Source organism: Copadichromis virginalis, linkage group LG23 (genome assembly GCF_057382275.1).
Source record: "Copadichromis virginalis isolate Kocher_CV1m ecotype Utaka linkage group LG23, C_Virginalis_male_GT1.1, whole genome shotgun sequence".
NCBI lineage: Eukaryota > Metazoa > Chordata > Actinopteri > Cichliformes > Cichlidae > Copadichromis > Copadichromis virginalis.
The window spans coordinates 4,390,191-4,411,060 of NC_140639.1; the positions used below are offsets into that span (position 1 = coordinate 4,390,191).

At 43.0% G+C, this 20,870-nt stretch overlaps 2 protein-coding genes across 5 annotated transcripts; both read left to right on the forward strand.

Moving 5' to 3' along the window:
- The first annotated feature begins 62 nt into the window (after positions 1 to 62).
- malt2 (MALT paracaspase 2) lies at positions 63 to 9,031 on the forward strand. Its single transcript, XM_085447504.1, has 17 exons — positions 63 to 264; positions 715 to 869; positions 1,043 to 1,209; positions 2,328 to 2,458; positions 2,618 to 2,762; positions 2,844 to 3,031; positions 4,166 to 4,262; positions 4,469 to 4,519; positions 4,814 to 4,894; positions 4,985 to 5,188; positions 5,345 to 5,522; positions 5,604 to 5,678; positions 5,809 to 5,936; positions 7,458 to 7,607; positions 7,695 to 7,852; positions 8,015 to 8,152; positions 8,330 to 9,031. The coding sequence occupies exons 2-17, from the start codon at positions 733 to 735 to the stop codon at positions 8,771 to 8,773; spliced, it is 2,472 nt and encodes an 823-aa protein (XP_085303630.1). The 5' UTR covers positions 63 to 264; positions 715 to 732; the 3' UTR covers positions 8,774 to 9,031.
- A 576-nt stretch (positions 9,032 to 9,607) lies between these two features.
- Positions 9,608 to 18,525, forward strand: safb (scaffold attachment factor B). Of its 4 annotated transcripts, none has more exons than XM_085447501.1 (21): positions 9,608 to 9,910; positions 10,204 to 10,300; positions 10,554 to 10,618; positions 10,715 to 10,918; positions 11,005 to 11,064; positions 11,151 to 11,190; positions 11,998 to 12,424; positions 12,811 to 12,854; positions 12,940 to 13,049; positions 14,619 to 14,768; positions 15,082 to 15,170; positions 15,395 to 15,444; positions 15,545 to 15,630; positions 15,747 to 15,889; positions 16,039 to 16,189; positions 16,330 to 16,526; positions 16,628 to 16,796; positions 17,180 to 17,253; positions 17,336 to 17,394; positions 17,477 to 17,531; positions 17,623 to 18,525. In XM_085447501.1, exons 1-21 carry the CDS (start codon positions 9,758 to 9,760, stop codon positions 17,741 to 17,743), a joined length of 2,544 nt encoding a protein of 847 aa, XP_085303627.1. In that variant the 5' UTR covers positions 9,608 to 9,757; the 3' UTR covers positions 17,744 to 18,525. The 4 variants fall into 4 exon arrangements, with proteins under 4 accessions (XP_085303627.1, XP_085303626.1, XP_085303628.1 ...); XM_085447500.1 differs by having other exon boundaries at positions 9,609 to 9,910; positions 10,703 to 10,918; XM_085447502.1 differs by having other exon boundaries at positions 9,609 to 9,910; positions 10,703 to 10,918; positions 16,039 to 16,144.
- Positions 18,526 to 20,870: the final 2,345 nt, after the last annotated feature.

Consider the following 20,870-nt stretch of genomic DNA (forward strand, 5'->3'; position numbering starts at 1 on the left):
AGTTTGTAATAGTTATTGCGCTGATCTTTAAATACTAGCTACAGTGGTGGTGTTGCCATAAAAACGCTTCATGCAAATGACTGCGCGCAGCAGGGGTTGCAGAAACGAGGAACCGAAATGAGAAGCGACTCATCTGGGGAACAAATCATGCAAGATTGGAAGAGTGATTGTATCACGATGCATCATCTATCTCGTTAATGTAAAAGTAACTCTGTTCCTCTTTCTATGTATCTGAGATTTGAACACCGGTTTGTTGTAAATCTGGTAAGTCGAGCGCTCATTTAACGGCTTAAAATCCCCCCAAAAACTAAGGTTTTAGTAGCGCAAAATAGCGGAAGCGGCACTTGGCGCAGCTATTAATGGACGTCTTGATAGTTTGGTATGAGTTCAACTCAGTTCAATTTCGGGGGGTTTCGTTGTTAAGTCTTCATCCTGCTTCCCGGCGGTGCTATGATCCGCGGGCGTGTGCAGTTATAGGCGGATTTTCATAAAGTAAGAAACGGGAAAACCCGAGGCTGTGTTTACAACCCGTAGGTTAGTGGCGTTTCGGCTCCGTAGGCGAATAAGTAGTGCATTCATTCAACAATCAAAGCAATGTTGTAGATCACCGCTGTCAGTCACACCTCGAGGTAGAAGCGTTAGAGAAACCGCGACTGCGCAGTCACTCGGCGATTTTAGCTCCTAAAGTTTAAATTCGATGTCCTGCTTTGTTAGTAGTGAAGAATTACGAAGATGGAGGAGTGGAAAAGGAGCATCGGTACTCTCAGCGACGAAATCCTAATTAAGCTGGCAAAGATGTTGGACAACTCCACCTGTGGATGGAGGCAGCTAGCTAACGCGGTGTCCGAGCAGCCGAAATTCCGCTGCAGGTGAGACCTTGAAGGCATCACGTGAAGGTGGTAGCTTTACGCTTTATTCACAGTTTCTAAAACTTAAGCCGTGTCTCTACTGTATGGTGTGTGGTTATGGGGGGTTATGGATCCCCCTCAAGACTGACTATGCCACCATCTGCTAACATCACACACTGCCCTGTCTCCTGCAGTGAGCGGGAGCTGACCAGCTGTTCTCTCCAGGTGCTGACTGCTGCAGGCAGCCCGGCACGCACCATGCTGACATTACTGGCTGAGCGTTCCTGCTCCCTGGACTTCCTGCTCCACTGCCTGAGGAAGATGGAGCACCAGGAAGCTGTGCAGTTCCTCACCACTGCAGGTAAAGGAGAAGTCACTGGGCTGTTATATATGCAAAGTCTGTTTCTTACTGCTACTGTTGCCTACTGTTTCCTTATAAACAGGAGGAAGACACAGTCCTGTTTAGACCACGTAACTGTAAAACACACATTCACAAGCCGCTTTATTAGGTACACCTCACTAGTTTTGCCTTCAGAACTACCTTAATTCTAATGACTGTAACTGTCATCTCAATCATGTGACTGTGGAGGCCATTTGACTACAGTAAACCCACTGACCCTCATTTACTAACAGGGCATACACACAAATCTGTGCGTAAATGAATACTGAAATACTACTATTACGAATAATAAGGCTAACCCCAACCCTGATAATTACAGACAGTTTTCCAGAACCCCATAAGCCACAAAATTCCCCAAAATACATCAACATTTAAAAATAAAATGACTTGTAAAGAAAACAGAATGCTTAATGGTAAAGTATAGGCTTTAACCTTTACATTTAAACACATTTAAATGTAAAAGATACATTCCAGTATCTCTTATCTCATCCTATCTTTAATTAAACATGACTTCTGGCTATACTGGATTCGTCACTTACAGTCCAGTTTCATAAAGTAAGTTTATCATCTGCGGCTGACAGATCACATGCTCCTTTCCCTCTACCCATTTTCTTATTTTTCTTATACCCTGTTAGTCTTCTCATATCAAGTTTAACTTTTAGTGAGCATCTCAAGGGAAAAGTAATTCGGCGCCCTCGTTATTTCAGCCAGTAATTGGAGTAATCACGCCTGTGTAACCTCTTTGGAAAGCTGCCCCTTTTCTGGCTACCTCCTCAGACTTCAGACACCATTATTTAAGTTTCCCCAGTCGCATTTTTTCCTTCTTTTTTGCCTCGGCGATGTATGCTTCTCTCTTACAACATCACAACTCTTTCCACTTCATCTTCAGGTAAACTGTTTCCCCTATATAAAGAAATGGGGGTGTGTCCGTATGCAGGTAGTATGCAGATTGTAAACAGCAAGCACGAGCCCACTGATTTACAATGAGTCTGATTTACTCACATATGCACAGCAGTATTGGTCGTTTTGCACGTGTCATAAATCTGATGATTTGCTCATGTTGTGTGTTTGTGTGGTAGTGGCAGAGCAGATTCAGATCACAGTGCAGCCGCAGTCCCAGGAAGCCGCACCTGGGAGCAATGTGGTATTGACCTGCAGGGCCTCTGGTCCCCCCGGACTCGGCTACCAGTGGTTCAAAGGCAAACAGGAGGTCACTGAAATTTTTGTGATTAATGGACTATAAAAAGAAGGGAAAAGATTCCTGCATAAACCCGCAGAGCCAATGAGATAGCTTGCCATCTTAATATCTTAATACAGTTTCAGCTATGAACTCTTATGCATATTGATTTTTTTTTCTTTTGTCTTATAGATTTTGGGGGAATCAGGAAATTCCTCAGAACTGGTTCTTTGCCCTTTAAGCCCCACCCACCAGGGTCACTATATCTGCAGGATAAGCCATGGAGAGAAATTTGTTTTCTCCAAGTGGGCTCAAGTTCGTTTGATCATCTCTGCAGGTTCTTCTTCCTTCTGCTTCTCTGACGTTGTTTTCATTTATCTTTCAGCATGTCATGTAATGTTTTGGTGAATTTTCTCAGGCTGCAGCAGCAGTCTGTTTCCAGGTTCAGTGAGCGGGTTGCATATCATCCAGCGCCCGCAGTCCCAGGCAGCCTCTGAGGGGGACACTCTAGTCCTGGAGTGCACTGCAGAGGGAAACCCACCTGCACAGTATGAGTGGTACCACAACAAAGTGCCCATGCCACAACAAAAGACGAGCTCACTCAGGGTAAGTAAGCAGCACAGCTATGCTGCACAGAGCTGCTTCTCTACTGGATATGAAAACTACTGAATTATATTCACTTAAAGAGCACGGTGGATTTACATGTGACGTCATGCGCACTGGATATGATATATTCACCATTTGCGATGGAAAGACGGGTATTTTTGTGCATGTGGATATAGTTGGGATGGAAAACAACTATGTGGCGATGGGTCCTGGAGCTGTGTGGGGAATGAAATTTGTTGCAGAGAGAATATCGTATTCACCTAAAAGCAGAAGTTATGACTCAACATCACAGATTAACTGCGCAATGCTTGTAGACACATCTGTCATGTCCATCCAAGCAATTTTTATCAACCAGATAAGGAAAATACATTTTTCCCTAGTGGCAAGCGGTTCCTGGGAGTTCACTGACTGGTCTGTGTGACCTGGGCTTTAGTAATAATTTCCCGAGCAACTGATATCAACCTCCACCAGCGCTTACTGGATGGGTGGCGACTGCGTGACCTCTGTGACTGGAACCTCGTTCACTTGATCCTAAATTGGGTGGCTCAGGAGATAGAGCAAGTATTCTAGTTTATCTACTAATCGGAACGTTGCTAGTTCAATCTCTGTCTGCTCCAGTCTGCATGCCATAGTTTCTTTGGGTAAGATACTGAACCCTGAGATGCATTCCTCGGTGAGTGTTGGATAGAAAGCAAAAAGACGTCTTCTACTCAAGTAAAGTATAAATATAAGAATCAGTCCATTTAACATTTGTAACAAAATGTCACATGTCTGCAACACCTTTAATTTTTTTTAAAACTTTGACATTAAAATGCAGCTGATTGTTATATCGGTTATAGACTGTATATAAAAGATGGAGATAGGCACGTGAGCATCTATTGGTTTCTGGGTTCTGCATTTTAAAACCTAAATATTTACATTTTGGCTGTCACGTGATGGCTTTTTGGTCTCCCATGAGGGATGTGACTATCAGTAAGGATCCAAATCACTCCATGTACCGGGAATCACTTTTGTGCCCATACTCACTTAGGAGTTACAAGTTTATAGCACTTCCACATTCATTTTCCGTCTCTGCAGGTTGTAGCTTGATGTCAGCTTAATGCTCTATGTGGCGTATGTTTTGTATCTGTGCAGATCCCATGTGTGACCACAGCACACAGAGGAGAGTACACCTGCAAGGTGTTCAATTTGTATCATGAGGTGTGGAGCAGCACGGCAACAGTCACCATCGGTGAGCCATTGTTTGTATTTTCTAAATTAGGAATGTAAACATAAATGAGAAAATTTAGTAAGCTCTTAATGTTAAAATGTTTATATATTTGCATGAAGTAAATAAGTAAAAGCACATTACAATAAGTCTGACACTTCACATTTGTATAGTTACAAAATCGCAGTACCGTGCTGTGGTAACTGTTCTTGTTTTCCCCTTTCATGCAGGCCCCAGTTCTGTCACTGACGCCTCCTGGGTAGAGGTTGACCGCGGTCTAGGTACTCTTTAATTTCTGGTAGAATATTTAGAGGAACTACCGCAGTATTGTAATTCCTATGTCCTGTCTGACTTTGATTCCTCTTTTTAAATATAACAGGTAATTAAAAAGTGGTATTTATAGATAGTGTGCATGTGTAACCTAAAAAACAGCTACTGATAGCTGTGGTTAATTGGGTTAATGTGAAGTACACAGTAAGTCTGGTTACCAGGCTTTACAGAAGTGAAAACGAGATGTTAAACAAACTGTTAGTTATCAGATAACACAGCATGTTTTTTTCTTTTGGTGTTCTCAGAGTCACAGGAAGTCCACAAAACCTACCTACCAGGAACACATCCGCTAGCCAGTTCGCCCCCATCTGCCAAGGACGTTTATGGTGAATTTACGCAAGCAAACAGACAAATACCGAGTCTTACTTTTGTCGATTTGTGGTGGATTTCACTGCTCATTCTCTTCCTGTCCACAGCCACAGACAAAGTCGCTCTTCTGATTGGTAACATGAACTACATTTACCACACGCAGCTGTGTGCTCCCATTTCTGACGTCCACAAGTTGACCAACCTTCTTCGACAGTTGGACTTCAAGGTGGTTTCTTTGCTCGATCTCAACTGGCAGGAGATGCACAGCGCTGTTACTGAGTTCCTGCTGCTGCTTGACAAAGGAGTCTACGGTACGTCTGCTGCATACGTCTGTCCAATTTGAGCGACTGCGCTGCGCTTTACTGATAAAATAAATGCAGCACTGTGTTTGTAAAATCTACTTTTAATTTTAAAAAAAGAATACAACTAGGATAAATAATTGCATCTGTTTTTCTTTACTTCTGAAGGTTTGCTATATTTTGCTGGTCATGGCTATGAGAACTATGGAAACAGCTTCATGGTTCCCATTGACGCTCCGGTCTCCTACACATCAGAGCACTGCTTGTGTGTACAGAATATACTCACAAAGATGCAGGAGAAAAAGACTGGTCTTAATGTATTCCTGCTGGACATGTGTCGCAAAAGGTATGTTTTGTTTTGTTTTTATTTAATGAAATTATAATCAGCGCAGACCCTCTGAATCTGTTTGTCCGTTTTCTTTTTCAGAAACCCACACGATGATGTCATCGTGCAGCCTGGACTGCTGAAGGTCACAGCAAATATAGTGTTTGGTTATGCCACGTAAGCTCCCAGTCCTAAATGCGGTTCAGTTTTGAATTTCTTTAGTATCGGGTGTTGTTTTCTAGCACTTATTGTGTATTTCTACTTCAGGCTACAAGGTCAAACTCATGTGAAAGTTGCTGTCTTTTAGATGCGTAGACGCTGAAGCGTATGAGGTGAAGAGGGAAGACGTGTCAAATGGCATCTTCATAAACTTCCTCAAAAAGCGAGTTTGTGAAGACGAGAAGGTCACCGTTATGCTCGACAGAGTGGCTGAAGGTAGAGCACTCAACAATCTGTACGATATAATCGCAATATTCCTCAACTAAAAAAATTTTAAAAACATATCTAATTTCAGTTTGGCTTCACGTTCAGAGTAGACTGCTCTGGCAGTGCCGCACTGCTCCTGCAGATTTTCTTAAGTCCTTAGGACAAGACTAAGCTGCACACCTGCACCTAAAGGATAAAGGTCACTCTTTCGAGGATGCCAATGTTCACATTTTGGAACTCAAAGACAGAAGATTTGAAAGAGGAGTAAAAGGGGCCATTTGTGTCCACTGTGAATAACAATCATTGAACAGAGTGGCTGGGTACTGACACCAGCTGTTGGCCACCTACAGTGCAGTCTTGAGATCCTTTGCAAGCTCCCCCAAAATATTGCGTCAGTTTACTATAATGGGTCACATGATAGGATGAGGCAAGGTGTCACTGAGACATGTCTTGGCTAATGTGATAAAGCGCGATTAATAGTGGGTCAACGACCCTTTTAAGGGATAACCCCAACAGGGTTTAAACACCTCCGACGGTTTTAGAAGTGAAGATGTCTCTTGGATGCGCCGTGAAACGTCTTCACAAAACTTACAGTCCATTCGCTTTTCTTTTCAAGTTATTTCAACTGTGAAAACAGTTCAACATCCTTCATTTTGCAGGAATTCTGCAAAGTCGTGTGAGGAGTGAGAAATGATTATTCCTGACACTTACTGAAATGCTGGGATAAATTTGCATATCCATCTCCTACTTTGGGAGCATCAACAACAAACTGATTCCTTTCGATTTTGGCACGATGCTCGAACCCTTGGTGAAGCTTTGTAATGTGTGTGAACTGTGAGCACCGTTATTAAAGCCACTTTTATGTTTTTAACATGCATGTGACCCGGAAATGGCTCATAGAACGAAGGTAAATTTTTTCATGGCTTCATTGTAATTTATCAAAGTTATTGGAGGAAGAAAAGCTGATTCCAAGGGGGTCAGTGGGGAGGTACTCACTGATTTTTCATGTAAGTACTTATCATGCATGTTGACTCATTGGCAACATTTACCAGACTTAGATGGATTGAGTCAAGGTGTAGCAATATGCCAACGTGGATATGAAGAGAAACCTGAAAGACCACTAAATGCTGTTTAACAAGGAGGATGTTGCAGGTCCAGTCATATCCCACTTATACATGCTGCAGCATGAAAAAACTGTGAACCCTTTGGGGTAAACCACACTGAATGGTGCAAACTATAACTGCAAACCGAATGCATCATTTCTATTTTAAATATCTTTACAATTATTTGTTGATTTTATGGCCTGTTTAGTCTTATGACAGATTTAAGATCTAGTGACACAGCCTGCAAGAAAAACTATTAAATTGATTTCTTCCAGTTATTTAAAGCTCTAAGATCATCTATGACCCTTTTTAAAATGCATATTAGTCCTATTATTAAAGTGTTTTAAACAAAAATAATGTCCTGCAACAGAAAAATAGACACGTCACATCTGTGCTCCCAATATTAAAGCTTGTTTTTTCTTCTCAGACATGGGTCGCTGTGTAATCACACGAGGGCGGCAGGCGCTGGAGCTCCGCAGTAATCTCTCTGAAAGACGCTCCCTCACTGACAGGATACAGGTTTCTCAGTGTTCTGCATCCTCTTCAGCTCGAAACCTGCAGTGGGCTATTGCACATGGTAAAAAAAAGTATTAACTGAAATGATGAAATATTTCAAAAGGCACATTTCTACTCGTATTTATTTATTTATTTATTTATTTCACAGTTCTCCCTGAAAGCCGTTACCTCCAGTTTGACTGTGGAGTGAAGGTTCAGCTTGGATTTGCTGCAGAATTCTCCAACGTCATGGTCATCTACACTCGGATACTTGACAAACCCGATGAAATAGTCTCCTGCTCGGCTCAGCTTACCGATTTCCCTGAGGTGTGTGACACATTATTCCACTTAGATTTAAAAAGCTTGTGATTCAATACAGAACAGACAAGATTTTACCCAGGACTAAATTTGCTGCTGCAGCTCCTTAAAGCACAAGCATCTAATTGAAAATGCACTGAGCTTTACAGAGTTTTCGTATCACTTTTGCAGGATGTGGACATTGATTTGAAGAAGAGCAATCAGGAGTCTCTACTGGAAGCTGGCTGTTTATTATTGATAAAAGAGGAGCTTCCTTCACCAGAAACCCACAGTCTCTACACGCACATCCGCAGCCTGCAGAGACTCAAGGTCTGTCATTTTTCCCTATTTTTACAATAAGTTCTTCTATTTATGACCTCAGAGCAGTCGTTTCCAATGCCAAGCCTGCTGCAGCTCACTTAAAAATCAGGAAGACTGAAGCCGATACTTTTTCATAACTGCTAAAAAGAACCCCAAAACAAATTGTGCTTTTTACTGTCTTTATAGAGGGAGCTCACATTCACAATATGCCTTCATTACACCTACTCCAACATGGATGAGGAAGTGCAAGAAAGGCAGCAAGTAACAGTCGGCAAACCACTGGTCTCCAAACTCAATCTCCACGAACCCCGAGCAGCTCACGTCAGCTCTGCCTCCTCGTCCTTCAGCCTCGACTCTTTTAACGTTCCCGGATGCTCCTCCTTTGGTGAAGACTTGTCCCTGACTGGTACAGCCTCAAACACATGGTCACATCATGCACAAAGTGCCAGTGTGTCTTTCACCGGTGGCTCCCCGACATCACCCAGGAGTGCCAATGTGCCAGAGGAGACTGACAGTCCTGAAATACTAGATAACCCTCGACCTCTTGTTGCCAGCAAAAGTTTGCCCCACAGTAAAGTAAATGACTCAAACTACAAGTTCAGTGACATGTACAATTTTCATTCTTACTGAGACTGAGATTCAGCCTCTACCCACTAATAAATCGGCAGTACAAAATCATGAATGTGTGGAAAGCTTGACAGACAAGTCCTGTTAATATGGCATTTCTTTAAATTCGGCCCGGACTGTATGGGGGCCGTTTAAGTTCTGATCTTTGTATTAACTATGCATTAAGTTGTGTAATGTTTTTTTATTATTATTATGGATTTGTAACAATGTTATGCAACCCAAAGACTGCCTTCAAAACAGGAGAATAAAGCATAAACTTTATACCTTTAACCTTTTTGTAACATGCATTAGAAAAAAATGTATGAAGACAGTAAGACAGTGGTGAGGTGCAGCTGGAGGGACATATGGGTTTAAGTTGGGGGTGAGATTACATCTGAGATCATTCTTGCTTGCGAATAGGAAGAAGGTGGAAGATGGCCTGGAGAGGTGCAGGTATGCACTGGAGAGAAAAGGAATAAAAGTCAGCAGTGTGTGAATGAGAGGGAGACAGGTGTAACAGTGAAGGAGGAAGAATTTTAATACTTGGGGTCAACCATCCAAAGCAAGGGAAAGTGCACAAAACATGTGAAAAAGAGTGCAGGTAGGGTGGAGTGGGTGGAGCGAGTGGATATGTTTGGTGTAACAGAGGAGGATGTAAGAGGTAGGGTAAGAAGGATGAAGATGATGGGAGCAGAAAAGAAGAGCTCCTAACTAAAATAGCTGTCTGTGTTTTAACGCTTGCATGAATAACAGCAGCTGCTTACTTTACTATACTCTGCGCTCTCCCGGCCATCAGATCCTTGTCGCTGATTGGTGCCAGTCGCCGCACTATCGCTGCACTGCGCCTGCGCTGTGTCGTCACCACCTCTGCTTGCAGCATCCGCCATTTTGCAGTAATTTAGTAATCCCGCTGCTTCCATTCGTTGTGCGGCGCCAGTAAACACGGCTCTTTGAAGGAATATTATTATTACTATTGCAAGCTGAAGAGATATTTTCCCGTGTCTTGCGATGGCTGACCCATCAGCAGATGTGGAGGTGCCGGAGGGTGCAGAAGTGCGCAAACTGTCGGAGCTGCGGGTCATAGACCTGAAGGCCGAGCTGAAGAAACGAAACCTGGACACGACGGGCGTGAAGAGCGTGCTATCAGAGCGTCTTAAAAAGGTCTGAATTTTACAGTCCCTTAAACAGCCAGTCGCTGAATAACAATGCTTAAAATGCACATAAAGGCCTGCATTATAGAAGTTTAGTTTGACGCTCACACACACAATTTCGAGCGTACTACGCTACGAGGCCGTTGACCCTAAATGTATGCTAAGTGCTAGCATGCGCTTGTACCAAATAACTCGCTAATGCCGCTAATTTGCGTGCATTCACCTATTTGACGTGTTTTTTATTTCAACTGTTGCTTGAATGTACAACCTGTAAAGCGTTTTTGCCGTGCTCTTGACAAACAGGCAATCGAGGAAGAGGGTGGGAATCCGGACGAGATTATCGTCGCTCCGGAGTTGACCACCAAAAAGGCCAACGTCACACCTAAACGCGCTGCCAGAGGTAAGGTTTGCAGCAAGCTCTTAAAACAGCATGTTTTCCGTTTGTTGCTGTGCCCGAGAGGCTTCTGCAAGGCAGGTGGCACGTAATATGTCATGTCGTTGTATTTCGTGCTTGTGCAGCATTCGTGAACAATTACGGTATTTCGTTATAAAAGAAGAGTATAGCAAGAGCAAGGGTAACAGAATATGCGTGGGAGAGATTTAGACGCCTGTCAAAATCAGGCGAAGACTAAACTAAAGTGTATTTTCTTTAGATACCAAGCAGGAGAACGATGAACCGGAGGATGGCACTATGGAGGAGGATTCCCGCGATGGCCACGTAAGTTTATTGATAGGATTATCTTGCTTTTCCTCCAGTTTGGATGCTACGGCTGATGTATTAAAAACGTCTTTGTCTCATCAGGAGGATAATCAGGAGGATGAGCATGAACATGAGAACATGCAGGACATGGACATCCTTGACATGAACATTCTGGATGAGACTGACAATGACAACGGAATACCGGCTGAAGATGACGAGTATGGAAGCGAGAACTTTTACAGAGAGGACGACTCGGGGATGAATGAAGAAAATGACTACAGGGCACTCGAGTCAGAAGAAGACACGAGAGGTCCAGAGGTGAGAGATAATACTAGAAACCTGTCTGCTAAATCTTTACTTGTAACTCTGTTTTAATGTTAGTTTATTTGAATATATTTTAACAGATGGATGAATTTGAGATGCTGGATAAGGATGAAGATGCAACATTTTCAGCAGCCAATGTGGTAGGTTTACTAAGTATTTCTTACGCCTGCAGAGCCTGTTAAAACACGATAACGTTTTGAACGAGACATAATTTTCTGTGTTAAAGGCTCAGGATCCAGAGGCTGACGACACAAAAGAAGAAACAGGTACTGTAAAAGAAATTGGCTCATCATAAGGTTGAGGTGTAGATGTGCAGTGTTAAGCTTGAAAATGCAAACACTTTGTTTAGTTTCAACCAACAAGAGAGACTGGAAGCCCAAAGGGAATTGCTGACTTGGTGTTGAAATTTGTTTAGCCACATATGATCTTTTCTTTGTTCATTTGTAAATATCGGTCAAGTTACCATATATCTTCTCACACGCTCACGTGACTGTGGTTAACAAGTTGATTCACACTGCCAGCAATTCAGTTTCAAGGTGAGGGAGGTTTAAGCTGTGCAGGTGATTGTAGTGTTTCTAGGTTGCCACGTGAAGGTCAAGGCAAAGAAGATGCATCAAGATTTGTCAACTCTTACGACTTTTTAAAGACGGTGAATCATAAATCAGCTGGATAAGAAACTGCTGGACTTGAGCTGAAGGTCTGCTCACTACCAATGGACGCTGGAAAAGTCTCAAAGGCTGAAAGAAGATGGAGTTCAGCGAGCCTCCGGTGTACTGCTGATGTTGTGGCTCTCTTCAGCACTCTACTCTTTGTCTGTCTTGGATCAGGTGAAAAGAGTGAAGTGGTTGAGCTTGAGAAATGAGTTTTAGCCCCTTTAGTTGCTCGGTTGTCCCAACAGCCTTTGGGCCCTTTTCCAGTCTCTCTTTAGGGCCATCGTTTTAATACATAGTTCTAAGAGCACAGGCCAGTGGTCATGACGTTCCTAATCCAGGCCTTGCCAGTTCCTCGTTAACCATTGATGTGTTTCAGAAGTGATTAAACTATGTGCCATTCTATTCCTGTTAAATCCGTAGAAAATGACAAAGTAGCCGGGTCTTGTTTATCTGAGCCGCATAACGAAGATCAACACCAGAGCCACGAGACGAGCCCTGAAGAAGACCAAGGAGCCACCGCCGGAGGGGAAGAAAGTGTGTCCGACACAGGTGCCCAGTCCAACGTGACTGCCGCTGGAGATGCGGAGGGCAGCGGGGATGTTGTGGGGACTGATCCCAAAGAGGTTGGGGAGGAACAGAACGCCCCAGAAGAGACACTTGACGGTGAAAACAAAATGTCGCAGGCTGTTAGTGTAAGCAAACAGGGCGGCGAGGTTGAAACTGTTGATTCAGAAACGGGGGCTAAGAAGGTTGAGGAGGATGAGAAGACAGAAGAGAAAGCTGCTGCGGATTCAGCCTCGACACTGAAAGAGTCCTCTTCTGTAGAGGGCGATGATCAGAAAAAGAGGTTTGTTGCTTTCTGTATACTAGAAACCAAAAATGGTTATCTCTGTTGCTTTGGCCCCTTTGTGCTAGCAAAATTTGGATGCTCTTTTGGAGGTAAAAACGTTTTGTACATTTGTTTTGTTTTGGTTCCCCCATTTTTCATTCCTTGCACTCACCTGTCCCACTTTATTATCCATTAAAAACCTAACTATTCGGATTGCCAGAGGATATAACTCCATTTATTCGCCAATACATCACTGCACTATGGTACATGTTGGGTTGATCGCTGTAGGCAATGAGAGATGCTATATAACAGAAATACAAACATGTGTGCCAGAAGATCGTGGATGTCCTCGCCAACATCCTCACCGTTGTAGGTTGATGGCTTTTTTTCCCCTTCTTCTTTAGCTCTGAGGAGAAAGATGGCAAGACCGAGTCGAAGGATGAAAAGGGTGAGTAAATCAAATGGCTTCTTTGTCTTGGTGGTCTTGTTTTCAGTGGCTGTGTGCGCATTAATTTTATGGTGCACATGTGTAGGTGCTGGAGCTGGGGCCGCAGCAAGCAGCAGCAGGAATCTGTGGGTCAGTGGCCTCTCTTCCACTACCAGAGCGACTGATCTGAAGACGCTTTTCAGCAAATATGGCAAGGTTAGTCGATTAGGGCTGAACGATATATCGCATTTGCGATAATATCGCAACATGATCAAGTGCAATTTTCTAACCGCAAAGGCTGCGATTATACTCTGGACATGTCCAAATTCATGGGCTGCATCCTCCTGAGGCCGCATTTGTAGACCGATTACGTCACAGCGACGTGCCGAAGGCTGTCCAAATTACTACCATATCCCAGAATTCATAGTGCGGCCCAGCCAAACTCCAGTTTCCAGCAATGGCGGCCGCTACTAAGTTTTAAAATTACTCATACTAATCTTTCTGGGTCACAAAATAAACTTTTAACATATTTTCAGGCGAGAAAGTAGTTGTGTAAACATCAAATATCTGCTCGGTTTATCAAGATATCCCATATTTGCAAAAGTGCTTCGACGTTTTCAGAGGCGTCTGCTACCCACCAGCTCGACAGCTAGCCGGGAGCTCGAGGGTTACTGATGCGGCCGAGAACGGCACAACTCCCGGCACATCATTTTCAGATCACCGCGGAGTTTCGCTGCTCGGGTTAAACGTGATATATAAGTCACTTAGACAACCTAAAAATGTTATTGTTGGGCTTTTTTCAGTGTTTTGTTTGTTCGTGAGTAAATCGGTTTGGCTGAGATTAAAGTTATTAGATTAGATAAAATAAAACTTTATTAATCCCCCGGGTGGGTTCCTCCTTGGTTTTCACACAGCTGACTAAACGTCAAACAGAAAACTTATTAAACAGAAGTATGAGACAGTCGAGAATTTACACCAGTGTCTGGTTATATTTTAGATAGCAAGAAGCAGACGGCCGAGTTTATTAAACTCCACCGAGACAGCGGTGACGCTAATCAGAACTAGACCGTCCAATTTCACGCCTTTAAACTTTAAAGGCGTGTTTGTGTGTGTGTTTATACAATTGCTATTATGTTTGCACTTTATGTGTAATGTTACTGACTGCAAAGATCAGTAAGATGTGTGTATTTTTTATTTATTAGTTTTATTTATTTAATATTATTTTTTAATTGAATGACTGTCTAGTAGTTCACAGATGTCGAAAAACTGAGTGTGGTAAAGCCACTGATTTTGTTTATGTATATTTCTGCAATCTGCACATTGTACTGACTTTCATTTTAATGTTTACACCAGGGTTCCTTGTCAGCACTTTATGCTCAGATGTTTGTAAGCTAAAAATAAACTATTGTGTATGTTCAAATATACTGTTGTGATTGAAGAAGTTAAATAAAAATGTCAGTCATCAATTCATGCATCACCTCATGTCATCATAACAGAGGTCTGTCTTCCAGGAAAGAACAGTTTAAAATTAATGTAATATAGTATTGGCCATACTATATGATGTATTGCTTGTCTTTGTTTAATAATACAGAAGACAGACCTTAAAAAATAATCGCATATCGCATCGCAATCGCAATATTGGGGCAAAAAATCGCAATTAGATTATTTTCCATAATCGTTCAGCCCTATAGTCGATTGAAAACAGTCTCTCACCAGTGTCACCAGACAGTTACTTTCTGCATGGACGCAAAAATAATATTTATGGGCTTTATAAATGTCCTGCAGGTTGTCGGAGCTAAGGTGGTGACCAATGCCAAAAGTCCCGGGGCTCGCTGCTACGGGTTTGTCACCATGTCATCCACAGAGGAAGCAACCAAGTGTATCAGCCACCTTCACAGGACCGAGTTGCATGGCAGGATGATCTCTGTGGAGCGGGTGAGTGTGGGGAGAAGGAGAAGTAACTAACATTTCATCTGACAGTCTGATCATTTGGAAGCAGCAGTCTGTTTTCTGTTTAGTTGTATTGCAATGCCTAAAACTTTGTTAAACTGATGGTTGTAATCAGACTAAAGTGTTAGCTCTAAATAAAAAAAACATGCAGCAAATAAAATGGTTGGAAATGGCAAAGATTAGAAATGATCTGAAGTAATTAGAAAGCTATAGAGAAGGCAGAGGTATTTGTTTCTTTAAACACGCTGATGTTGAGCTTGGTCTTGTGAATAAACGTGTTCCCGTTTAAACATTGCAGGCTAAAAATGAACCTGCAGGGAAGAAGCCAGCTGACAAGAACGACCCCAAGAGGTCTAGCACTGACAGGAGACACTCCACTGACTCCAAGTAAGACTGCCAGACCGTTGACTTGTGTTTGAGTGATATCGCTAAAAGTGCCTCTTCTGCTGGGAAAATTTGGCCCAGTGAGGTTTTAAATATCACAGGTGTATTTATATTTTTAGCATGCCATGTGTCTGGGTAGTTTGTCAGACATTTAGCCCTTTGTATAAACCAAGATAAGGATCAGGTTAACTGTTCAATGATTTCTGACAATATGGATGTTTCTGCAGGTCTGATGGAAAGGATGAGAAGTCTGAGGGAGAAGGAAAAGATGGCAAAGGTGTGAGATGTGTTAGAATTTCCACCTGGACATGATTAAAAACAAAAAAAAAACAACCTTTATTACATACTTGACATTAATAATTTTGATTGTTTGACAGGACGAAATGAGAGGACTGTAGTTATGGACAAGTCCAAGGGAGAGCCTGTTATCAGTGTCAAAACCAAAAGCAAAAGCAAGGAGAGGGTAAGTAATGATTAATGACCCTGTAACTGCCATCTCCCTCTTAATCAGTGTTGTTTTGTTGATGCATGAAGTGGTTAGATCATGCCCGTCTTCACACTCTTCTGCTCTTTCTTCAGAGCACCAAGAGTCGGGACCGAACTTCTTCGAGTAAGGAGAGGAAAGACATCTTGTCATTTGATCAGATTAAGGAGCAAAGGGAGAGGGAGAGACAAAGGCAGAGGGAGAGGGAGATCAGAGAGGTCGAGAGACGCAGATTCACGTAAGGATCATGAATACAGAAATAACACTTAGCCCATCATGGAGCTTAACAACACAGAATGTATTCATAAAGACACTTCTATATATTAGCAGTTAGCTCAGGTTTTGATCGGATAATAAATATCAGCTGATTTTTCTTTTTTCATTCAGTGATCGCAATCGGGAATTCCGACCTGACCGAGAGCGTGAGCGCATCCGTCTCTTCCGGGAGAGGGAGGAGCGAAACCACTTGATGAAGAAGAGACACTGGTTGGAGGTATCGTCACATGACTCCTCTCTGCCTCCAAATATGCGTCCTTTGGTACAACTCTCAATCCGATGCACTCTGCACATAATCACTACATTTTCTTTCATTCCTCCCATATAAACACTTCTCACCTTAATCCCTGTTAGTTCTAAAAAATGTATGAATTAACTGTAATCAAATGATTTCATTTGCAGGCTGAGAAGCAGCGCCTTGACGCAGATCGCATGGAGCGTCAGTTCCTGGAGCGTGAAAGGCTACGCATTGAGTACGAAAGGCGGCGAGAGCAGGAAAGGATCCTCAGGGAGCGCGAGGAGCTGAGACGGCAGCAGGAGCAGCTGCGCTATGAACAGGAGCGGCGCCCCGTTAAGAGGCCTTACGACATGGACGGCAGGTACAGTGACGTGTGTGTGACACTGATGCATGCTGCGTTTATCTGCTGGATACAGCTTTGCTCACTGGTCGATCCTCGTGGTTTTTGTGGTTCCTTTTTAGGAAGGATGACTGGCCTGATAAGCGTATGGCCATGGATGACCGTTACGGCCGCTCAGACTTCGGTCGCTATCAGGATTTTGATCACAGAGAAAGGGGACGTTACCAAGACGACATGATGATGGACAGGCGGGACAACACCCGTAATATGGGTGCTGACAGAGATGGTCAGGTAAGAACCCTGCATCCTCCCCCCAGATATTATTCTGTTAGGAAAAGAAACACCATGAGTTACAAAAACCACAAATATTTATTGTTGGCACCACCCTGACTCCTAAACTCTGCATGTTGAAGTCTAGATGTGGAACATGGACACCGGCAAAGCCACTTAAGTTAAATAAAACACAGTTGAGCTGAGCACTGCAGCTTCACAGGCCTGGCGTGTGGATATCAAACACGAGTGCTCTTTAAAGTGAGCTCCCACAGTATTGATATGTTGCTGTGGTTCAGAGCTTTAACTAACAGAAAAAGCCACTAAACGCTGAACTTTTAGTGTGTAGAATATGCAGACGCATGTGAGAATATGAAAATTTCAGCTGTCTTGTCCTTTTGCAGCACTTCTCAGAAAGACACGGCAGAGACGGAAGAGACTCCTGGGGTGGAGGCTATGACAAGCGCATGAATCCCAGGTGAATATCACTCTGTTGGCTTCTTTTCAAGCGCAATAAGCAACTTTTATAGTCCACTAATGCCGTTTTCCTGTCTTATTAGGGAGGGCGGTCGTGACTGGGATTCTAACCGTAAGATGGATGGAGACAGACCCTGGCAAGGTAGGTCAACCTGCACTTTAAGGTATTAGCTATAAAAGCACTGCTGTCTTAACTTGGATCTTTCTTCTTTTTTTAATTCCAGGTCGGGATGGAGCTATCCCAGGACAGAGCCACATGACACGAGGAGGAATGGCTGGGTGAGTAGCTTCTGCATTCAGTCTTGCTTTGTTTGCAGCTAGCCTCGCTGGTTTCACAACAGAGCTGATGTCGGTGTGTCTTTGATTTCAGAGGCCGTGGCGGCTACATGAACACGGGAACATCTCAGTCTCTGTCCGGAGCGCTTAACAGACAGAACCAGCTGATGCAGGGCAGCGGGCTGCAGGGCGGAGCTTTCGGCCGCCGTTACTGATGCCTGTCTGGAGACGGTTGTGTAATGATGTGGTTATGTTGTTTTTGTAAAAAAAAAAAAAGAAGAAGAAGAAAAGAAAAAAATCATTTTTTTTTAAATTCAGGATTTTTTTTTTTCCCTTTTTGGCACAATTCCCATCGATTTTCGATGGAAGTGTGTTTATCCTTTTGTGATACAGTGATAGTGTATTTATCATACAGCCCTACCTTGTTTGTACATCACAGCTGTTATGCATCCGCAAGTTGGCGTGAGTGTGTGTGTGTGCGTGCGTGTAAAATAAATTCAGATGTTTATTAAACCCTTTTCAGACATGTGATATGTAATATTGCTGGCTTCAATAATACATGGATGTTTCTAGGTTTGACCTAGACCGATTTCCACATTTTTATTTTTTGTCTTTTAAGGACGAGTGATCAGGATGCTGATACGTTGTTGCCGTCAGTTCAATGAAGAAGAGCGCATGTCTGAAAGAGGCTTTAGACGCCTGAGTTCCTGGACCTAACCTCACAAGCCTCCTTTCTGTATCCAAGCCCTTAGAAGGTTTTTTTTCTTCTTGTTGTTGTTTTGTTTTTTGATGAAACTTTATTGAAAATAATTTGAGAGTTTCAGGTTCTCGTCATTTTTAAAAAGATGCTCAGTGAAAGTTTGTTGCAGATGAAAGCGTTTTAAAATTAAATGTCACACTTTGTTTCTCCTTGCTTGTAACGTTTTTGTTTTTCTAGTTTTCCTTTTAGACTTGTGATAAATTCTAGAATTAAATGTGTGGTCGTGATTCAAATGTCTTTCTAGTTTTGTGGATGTTTTTAAAACCTTTTCTGTGCCGCTCGGTGGCACAGAAGCTCGGGCCACGGGTATAAAACTGTACAATGCACATGCGCATTATCTTTGTCAGATTTTTAAAGATATTGTGGCATCAGTGGTACTCGCTTATTTAGCTTTTGCAAATAAAATTGCACCAACAGTTACTGGACATGGCAGTGAAAATGTCCTGTCCTAGTTTATGAAACAGTCCTCGTGGCTCTCAGAAATGAAGCGGTATGAGGCCTGATTATTATTAAAGAAGGTTATGAATGGAAATTAATACAGATATGTGGTCAGAAAAATTATGTCATAAAACAAGCTTTGACGCCTGGCTAAAATGTGCATTTCCCAACTTGTTAGGTGAAACCTGTCGACCTGAGCAATCAGAAGTTTTCAGAGCAGCGTTGTACACTTTGCAATCATTTTAGCAACCACCAACTAGGAGGACACTCAGGTCTGAGTAACTGGGTCCTTCACTAGCAAACAGAACAGTTTTACTGTTGAAATTAATTATTTTTACAGGAGGAAACCCAAGTTTTTGGCTGTTTTATTATTGACTGGATTCATACATATAACCTAAATGGATAGTGGTATAAATCAAACTATCAAATCAATTCAATTTTATTTATACAGCGCCAAATCACAACAACAGTCGCCTCAAGGCGCTTTATATTGTACAGTAGACCCTACAATAATACATACAGATATAAACCCAACAATCATATGACCCCCTATGAGCAAGCACTTTGGCAACAGTGGGAAGGAAAAACTCCCTTTTAACAGGAAGAAACCTCCGGCAGAACCAGGCTCAGGGAGGGGCGGGGCCAACTGCTGCAACCGGTTGGGGTGAGAGAAGGAAGACAGGATAAAGACATGCTGTGAAAGAGAGACAGAGGCTGTGTCCCAATTCAGGGTCTGCACGCTTGAAGTACGCATTTCAAGTGCGGTTACGTCACCGCCACTCGACGACGGCTGTCCCAATTTGAAGTGTGCTTCAAATGCATACTCCAAATGCGCTGTCGATTTCCCCAAATATCAAGCGTGGTCCAATGCACGCTTTGTGGTCCCATATATCCCACAATTCATAGCCCGGCGGTGGGTGTGGATAATTTTGCCGCAAAATACGGCAGAAGGGAGCAGCCGAAGAGGGTTTTTTTTCTTCCAAACTTTATTGAACTTATAAAGCGAACAGTCAGTCATTCCAGTTCAGTTTGTACAGTAGACATACAAGGCAAATAAGAGTAACAATATACAGTACAATGAAATAAGAAGGATAAATAAATAAAGGATAAAAAAAGAAAAAAAGGGGGGAATGTGACAGACTTCATAACAACTTTGTACTTGAAAGTTGTGACAGCTCATTCGTTAAACATTTCTGAATGAATTTCAATCAATGATAAACCTTTTTTATTGGAAGTTAATTTAAGAGAGTTTAAGTAGAGCTGTTAGCTGTTAGCATGCGTCCGTACTACCTGCCCCGGGAGTTCTCGCATGTTATCGCGATAACAGCGTATGTCCCCCCCTCGGCCAACGCGGATGCAGCCTGTGACTCTCTCCACTCTGTGGTCAGCAGACTGCAAACACAATCACCGAGAGCCCTTCTCATAATATCAGGGGACTTCAATCATGCCTCACTGGACTCCACACTGCCCACCTTCACCCAGTATGTGACCTGCCCAACCAGAGTCAATAAAACACTGGACTTACTGTATGCCAATGCAGAAGAGGCATACAGTTCATCACCTCTCCCTCCCCTGGGCAGATCTGATCACAACCTGGTGCACCTTGTCCCTGTGTATGAGCCCTTAGTGCGCAGGGAGCCACCAGCCACCCGCACAGTACAGAGATGGTCAGAGGAGAGCGAGGAGGCTCTTAAGGATTGTTTTGAGTCGACTGTGTGGGAGGTGATTTGTGATGACCACGGAGAGGACATCGACAGCCTTACTACATGCATTACTGACTATATAAACTTCTGTGTGGATAACACTGTACCTACCAGGACTGTACGGTGTTTCTCCAACAACAAACCTTGGATTACCCCAGAAATTAAAACCGTCCTCAAGCAGAAGAGGAGGGCCTTCAAATCCAGAGACAAAGAGGAGTTGAAAAGGGTGCAGAGAGAGCTGAGGGGACTGATAAGGAATGGGAAGGAGAGCTACAGGCAGAAGATGGAGAACCAGCTTCAACAAAACAACGTTGGTGAAGTCTGGGAGGCCTCAGAACCATCTCGGGCCACAAACAGCAGAACTCTCTGCCTGGGAGGGACGTGAGGTGGGCAAATGAACTGAATCATTTCTTCAACAGATTTGACTCAGCCATGAGGCAG

Bases quoted from the DNA above. Each gene is read 5' to 3' on its own strand.
- malt2 (XM_085447504.1), top strand. From the start codon at position 733: ATGGAGGAGTGGAAAAGGAGCATCGGTACTCTCAGCGACGAAATCCTA. The intron at 4,263-4,468 runs GTGAGCCATTGT...CCTTTCATGCAG, and splicing joins CACGGCAACAGTCACCATCG to GCCCCAGTTCTGTCACTGAC. The intron at 8,153-8,329 runs GTCTGTCATTTT...CTGTCTTTATAG, and splicing joins GCAGCCTGCAGAGACTCAAG to AGGGAGCTCACATTCACAAT.
- safb (XM_085447500.1), top strand. From the start codon at position 9,758: ATGGCTGACCCATCAGCAGATGTGGAGGTGCCGGAGGGTGCAGAAGTG. The intron at 15,171-15,394 runs GTAAGACTGCCA...ATGTTTCTGCAG, and splicing joins AGACACTCCACTGACTCCAA to GTCTGATGGAAAGGATGAGA. The intron at 17,254-17,335 runs GTGAATATCACT...CTGTCTTATTAG, and splicing joins GACAAGCGCATGAATCCCAG to GGAGGGCGGTCGTGACTGGG.